The sequence below is a fragment of the Syzygium oleosum genome, unplaced genomic scaffold (genome assembly GCF_021117445.2).
Source record: "Syzygium oleosum isolate NSW1041296 unplaced genomic scaffold, Sole_v2.1 Sole_v2.51, whole genome shotgun sequence".
In the NCBI taxonomy this organism is placed as follows: Eukaryota; Viridiplantae; Streptophyta; class Magnoliopsida; order Myrtales; family Myrtaceae; genus Syzygium; species Syzygium oleosum.
This window is the reverse complement of record NW_026607535.1, coordinates 523414-529987: the sequence shown is the minus strand read 5'-3', so window position 1 is coordinate 529987 and position 6574 is coordinate 523414. Positions and strand designations below refer to the sequence as shown.

The 6574-nt window shown below is 43.1% G+C and overlaps 1 protein-coding gene across 2 annotated transcripts; it reads left to right on the top strand.

The window, feature by feature from the left end:
* The first annotated feature begins 1318 nt into the window (after window positions 1-1318).
* On the top strand, window positions 1319-5568 carry LOC115689612 (probable GTP diphosphokinase RSH3, chloroplastic). 2 transcript variants are annotated; one of them, XM_056307229.1, is made up of 7 exons: window positions 1319-1519; window positions 1636-2367; window positions 2481-2666; window positions 3428-3888; window positions 4345-4503; window positions 4579-4930; window positions 5085-5568. In XM_056307229.1, exons 2-7 carry the CDS (start codon window positions 1663-1665, stop codon window positions 5391-5393), a joined length of 2172 nt encoding a protein of 723 aa, XP_056163204.1. In that variant the 5' UTR covers window positions 1319-1519; window positions 1636-1662; the 3' UTR covers window positions 5394-5568. The 2 variants fall into 2 exon arrangements, with proteins under 2 accessions (XP_056163204.1, XP_030471576.2); XM_030615716.2 differs by lacking the exon at window positions 1319-1519 and having other exon boundaries at window positions 1526-2367.
* Window positions 5569-6574: the final 1006 nt, after the last annotated feature.

Here is a 6574-nt window from a genome sequence, read left to right as displayed (position 1 = left end):
AAGAAAGGAAAAAAGATGCGACGATGCGAATAAGATTTTGCGACGACGATCGTTTCAGAAAATCATTTTTTCACCTTAGAAACTATTATATATATAAATGATGTCGTGGAATTCAATCCATACAAGAAGCCCCTCCTTTTTCGCAAACGCTCGATTAGAAGTGGTTGCAGATTAATCCGGATCAAAATGTTGAAAAATTTCGATTTCATAAAAAAAAATTTGAAAATTACTTTGTAAGGATCTGGAAGACAACAAAACCCGCTTGCAATATTTATATTCATGGGACTATGTCTAACCGTTCCAAGAGAAATGATCCAACAACCTTGCATTATCCAAATCCGGATGATCATAGTCAGCACCAACATTAAAATAATGAAGGAATAACGACAGCAATAACATAAAATCAACTGGAGGCTAGATCGAGCGGTCCAATACTCGGTCCGCAAATCGAAGGTCACGGGTTCGATTCCCCAATTTATCCTCGGTTGCTCTGTCGAATCCCGATCCATGTTTTTTTCAAGGAAAAGAAAAAAAAAAGATTTATACAGCAATCGAACCTAGGGGTGTGTAAAAGAACTGAGAACCGCCCGAAACCAGACCGGACCGATAATATATAAATATATATATATAATTTTTAAGAAAAATTTCAAGTAAAAAAAAATAAAACATTTTTAAAAAATTGAAAACCATAAAATTCATAATTTAAAGCTCGATTCTCAACTCTCATCAACTTGCGACCGCGCCTATATCTGTATCTGTTCATCGCCTCCCTCTCTCACTCTCGATCACCTCCATTTGCGTGAAATTTGATGGGACCGGTTCTATGGACCCACCCGGGAATTGGACGGGGCCGTGGTCCGGTTCTGGTGGATCCATGGAACCAATGGGCAGTTCCCGATTCTAAATTCTCGGAACCTGTTCTTAGTGGGCGGTTCTCGGTTCTATGTTGGGAACTGCCCATCCAAACTATACTCATCCCTAATCGAACCTAATGCCAAGAATTTTATATAAAAAAAAAAGACTAATGCCAAGACCGCTTTCCTTTCGTAAGAAGCAAAGGCAACTGAATTTTGGCGTGCTTCCCACGAGGGCAGCCGCGTAATTTCCGGCCCCCTCCTTCTCTTTCCCCCCCTCCCACCCCGATGAACCGGACGCGAAGCAACAGTTTTTAAGAACGGGGAGGCATCCTCAGCTTTCCCAGGAAAATCAGACGCGCCGAGAAAATCTCTCTCCCCGGTTCTCCCTCTCCGCAAGAAAATCGAGGGCCCTCCTTTGATGTTCGATCATACCGATTCATTCGGGAAAAAAAAAACCGCGCGCACGAACTTTTCTATTACGAACTCCTTTATGTTCGACCATATCTCGCTCGTGAGATAACAGTGGCGGAGGGGGAAATCACTGGTTTTCCTGGAAAACCGTCAGCTTTCTCGGGAACACTGTCGATCTTGCGAGGGAGAGGGGGACGTGCTCCCGGCCCGCGGCGATCGCTCGGGATTCCTTTCCGGGAGCAGAAATTGAGGTACGTCGGTGCGATTTTGATCTTGGGTGGAACTCAGTTAGCTCTTCATTTTTGGTTTGTGATTTAGAATATGATAGCTTGACGTCGAAGTTGATATCTTGATCTGAAACCCCTAGGGAGCTGAAATTGAGCTCGCGAGTTCGATGGCCGGCCCGACGATAGCTCTGTACGCGGGCCCGCCGAGCGGCGTGTGCTCCGCCGCCCACCAGATCAACGCCCACGTCTGGTGCGATCTCGAATTGAGCTCCAGATCGTCGCAGGCCACCTCGTCGGCGGCGTCTTCGTCGTCTTGTTCGCCGTCGCAGAAGATGGTCGGCGGCCTCTCGTGCCTCTTCTCGTCGCCCGGCGTCAAGCAAGCTTCCGGCTCTAGCTTCGCCGGCGGAGGAGGAGAAGAATTGGGGCAATTGTGGCACGATAGAAGCGACGATTTCAGGGAATTTAGTAGCTCGTTCCGTTATTCTCCGAGTAAATTCATCGGTTCGTTGAAGAGGGATCATCAGAGTCCGGTTTCGGTTTTTCAGGGTCCGGTCTCGTGTGGAAATGGGTCCATAAAGAGTCCTCCCACGAGGATTTCGCGAGAAGTTAGAGGTGGGTCGAGAGTTATGTATGATGGCTTTGTTAGGAATGCATTGGGCTCTTGTGTGGACTATGATTCTAATACTTTTGAGTTGAGAGATGCCGTTGATGTGGAGGAGTTGACGTTCGATTTGGAGGAGAATTCGTTGGAACTTGATACTGAGCCTTATGCGAAGGAGTTATTGGTGGGTGCACAGTCCAGGCACAAGATCTTCTGTGAAAATTTCGTGGTGAAGGCTTTCTACGAGGCCGAGAAGGCACACAGAGGGCAGGTATGGTGTTAATTTGAGTTGATTTGATAACTGAGTGCTAAAAGTTTGGAGTTGTTCGAGATTGATTGTTGGTTATTTTCTTATCGAGTTCTCTTTGGTTATGTATGTTGAAGATGCGGGCGAGTGGCGATCCATATTTGCAGCACTGCGTGGAGACTGCAGTGTTATTGGCACTGATTGGTGTTGATTCTACGGTGGTTGCTGCGGGGTTATTGCATGACACACTTGATGATTCAAAAATGACATATGACGACATATGCAGGAATTTTGGATCTAGCGTTGCTGATCTGGTTGAAGGGGTAAGAGAGAATATATATATGTACTGAATCTTGCTAGAATTTTTATCTTTGAAGAGTAATTGTAACCCAAGACATTTCAATTTGTTTTTCGACTGTGCTATGATGTTTTTACTGTGTTCTTGGGCAATAGTATATATAGAGTCCTACTTCTGCTGCATAAAGCAATTGAGGACAGGCTCCTCCTTTAGGTCTGATGGTGTAAGATCTGTGAAAATTACCATTTTTAATATCCTTTTTTCTCTAGTTGATTTCTTTGTGATGATTGGAATGTGACCATCATTGTCTGTCTCTCATCATCTAGTTTACAGCATAGAACGTTCACGAAAGGTCGTCTGTATGGAATGCCATTGGTTCTGACCAATGCGATGATGTCCTGGTCTTGAAGATATCGTGACCGAGGCAGGCCTAGATTTGGGATGCTCTTCAAGCAATTTTATCATATCCATTTTTAAATAATGTCAACGATATTTGGAGCTTAACTGGAGCTGAGCAGTTTCCTCAAAACCTTGATAAATTAGAACTAGAGTTTCCTCTCTATTTTTCTGTCAACCGTCATTACGGGGATATTTGGTGGTGGATATATCTCCACATAATTGACCGCATTTTAGCATGGAGGTGCATCACGATCATATTATGAAGGAACTCGACATGTCTTCTCATCTGTACCTACTACTCCTTTCTTTGCAGATGCTGTGTATGTCTGCCAATGCTACTGCAAGATATTATTCTTTACTAATATTTTAACGAACTCTGCGATGTAGGTCTCCAAGCTAAGTCAATTAAGCAAGCTTGCACGAGAGAGTAATACAGCAAGCAAGACTGCTGAGGCAGATCGATTACATACCATGTTCCTTGCTATGGCAGATGCAAGGGCTGTTCTCATCAAAATAGCAGATCGTCTGCATAATATGATGACACTGGATGCGTTGCCTCTTGTCAAGCAACAGAGATTTGCAAAGGAGACATTGGAAATATTTGCACCCTTGACCAACCGTTTGGGCATATCTAGTTGGAAAGAAGAGCTAGAAAACCTGTGTTTTAAGCATCTTAACCCTGACCGACACAAGGAACTGTCCTCTCAGCGTTTAGAGTCTTATGACGAGACAATAATCGCTTCTGCCATAGAGAAGCTTGAGCAAGCTCTTAAGAACCAGTCAATTTCTTATCATTTCCTTTCTGGGAGGCACAAAAGTTTGTATAGCATTCATTGCAAGATGTTGAAGTAATTTCTCTCTCTCTCTCTCTCTCTCTCTCTCTCTCTCTCTCTCTCGTGGGCACACGTCTGTTGGCACGCTTTTTTGCTCAGGCATTTACTCAATGTTAATCTGTGAATGCCAGTAACTGCACAATATTTAAGTCTTGACTCCTGATCACATTTAAATTTAGGAAAGTATGGACCTAAAAGTTGGCTATACCTATTTCATGTCCTTGCACTTCTGAAGTGATTACTGAGACTTGAAAAAATATTGCTGCCATAAGTGTGAACAACCACGATAATTGTGATACATGAGGTGTTGCAAAATACTGGAGCATGTCCTTACGATTCTGTACACAGAGTTTTGTAGTTGTACTAGTGAATTGGTAATGGTGATCTCTGAAAGTGATCTCATTCTAAACCTCTCTATATTTTTTTGTTAAAAGTGTTGTGATAGTACTTATGGGAGATTTTCTTGTGCAGAAAAAACCTGACTATGGATAATATCCATGATGTACATGGCTTGCGACTGATTGTTGAGAAAAAGGAAGACTGTTACAGAGCTTTAGGAATTGTTCACCAATTATGGTCTGAAATTCCCGGAAAGTTTAAGGACTACATAACTCATCCAAAGTTCAATGGGTAGGTCTTTGACAAATTATGCAGATTGTATATTCTTGTGCACATTATGTTTCTAATCCAAGATTCTATGTTCAGGTATCAATCTCTCCACACGGTTGTGATGGGTGATGGAATGATACCTCTTGAAGTTCAAATTCGGACAAAAGAAATGCACCTGCAAGCTGAATTTGGATTTGCAGCACATTGGAGATACAAAGAAGGCGAGTGCAAGCACTCTTCCTCTGTTCTTCAGATGGTTGAATGGGCACGATGGGTCATCACCTGGCATTGTGAGACAATGAGCAAAGATAATTCATCTATTGGATATTTACACTCCTTCAAGCCTCCATGCAAGTTCCCTTTTCATTCTGACGATTGTCCGTACTCTTACAAGCCTCACAATGACCACAGTGGACCTATCTTTGTGATCGTGATTGAGAATGATAAGGTTGGTTCAGATTGCTCTGTTTTTTCCTTTAACTGGCAAACAGTCTAGAATACTTTTTTTTTTCGGGCATGCACTTCGTAGTTCTTGTTGAAGTCAGTTGGGCCATGATCGATGCGTATGCTTTCTTGAGAATACTTTTATCTGGTCAATGCAGATGTCTGTTCAAGAATACCCAGCGGATTCTACAATGATGGACTTGTTAGAAAGAGCAGGACGAGGAAGTGCCAGATGGATGCCCTATGGTTTCTCTCTGAAGGAAGAACTGAGGCCGAGGCTGAACCGCCAGCCCGTTGGCGACCCGACCTGCAAACTGAGGATGGGGGATGTGGTGGAACTTACGCCAGCCCTACCCGACAAGTCTTTGACAGAGTACCGGGAAGAAATCCAGCGCATGTATAACCGTGGCCCAACAGTGTCGAGCACGGGTCCTGCTGCGAGTACTGTGGTTGGGTGGAGTAACTAACACAGCCTGTTGGGCCAGCCATATGTGATTTTTTATTAGTTGTATAATTATGATTATGATAGATACATGTACAGAACAAGATCTGTTTGGTCCTGGGATGAGAAAAGGAGGACATTGATCTGACCTTATGGATTCAAAATTCAATGAAGTTACAAAAATGATTCTTTCTCTAAAATGAGGACTTCAAGGTCGTTGTGTTCTGCTTGGTGTTGATTTCTGCCTGCATAGATCTGTTTCTGAAACGGGAGCCTTGCCTTGCGCAGTTTGTGCTATTATGGCAATTTTTGCAGATGGTTCTCTTCGTGTGATCTGGAGATCTTTGGCTTCAAAAGCGTATGCGAATTTGGTTCACAGAGGAACATCTTGGAAAGATGTGCATGCAAGTTGTACGCAGTCTCGTTCCAAGACGGAGTTCTAAACCTCTATGCATGATTTGCAAAAACAGCTTAGCTTTTCATACTTATTCGTATATCTTAATGAAAGGACAATCGAATCGTTTTGAACAGGATGGGATGACTCCTTATCCGCTCAAATTTTAGAGCTAATAAGGTACCGAATAACTTGCTTGTTTTTGGATATTGACTCCTTTGTTTAGACACCTGTATCATTGAACACCCTCTTAAGTTCTTTTGTATCCTATCTGGTCGGAGTGACATTCCTTGGTTTCTTACGCCAGTGGTCTTCGTTTCCCGTGCATGGAGGGGAGCTTTGAAGCTCCACATCCCACGACTAACATACAAATAGAACTTGTTTAGCTCTATCGAGCATCCATGTCGTCGCGTCATCTTAAGTCGTGCACTTTTCTTGATTCTGTCTGTCACTTCATCTATAAATTGGCTTAATCTGATATATTTTCATGGGAGAGTCAAGTGGCAAGAGAAGGCCGCGTTCAGGCACTCAGAACCACCAAGAAAAGCTGTTCAGCTGGTTTCCACAAGCTCATTGTATCCAATTTTAAATGCCTACATCGACCATTTTGAACCGCGTTACCTAATCCTATCTATAGCTCAGCCACCTTCAGCGCCTTCATCCCAGAATCTCCACGATCCTCTTGACTCAAGATGAAGGTAAAATCATCCGTTGCGATGATGATATTTTCTTTGAATTCATACTCTGTTCTCTCGCAGACAAATGCACAAAAAAGTACTCATTTGCTCACGTCACTTTTAACTTAACCACTG

Bases quoted from the DNA above. Each gene is read 5' to 3' on its own strand.
- LOC115689612 (XM_056307229.1), top strand. From the start codon at position 1,663: ATGGCCGGCCCGACGATAGCTCTGTACGCGGGCCCGCCGAGCGGCGTG. The intron at 2,368-2,480 runs GTATGGTGTTAA...TGTATGTTGAAG, and splicing joins AGAAGGCACACAGAGGGCAG to ATGCGGGCGAGTGGCGATCC. The intron at 3,889-4,344 runs GTAATTTCTCTC...TTTCTTGTGCAG, and splicing joins ATTCATTGCAAGATGTTGAA to AAAAAACCTGACTATGGATA.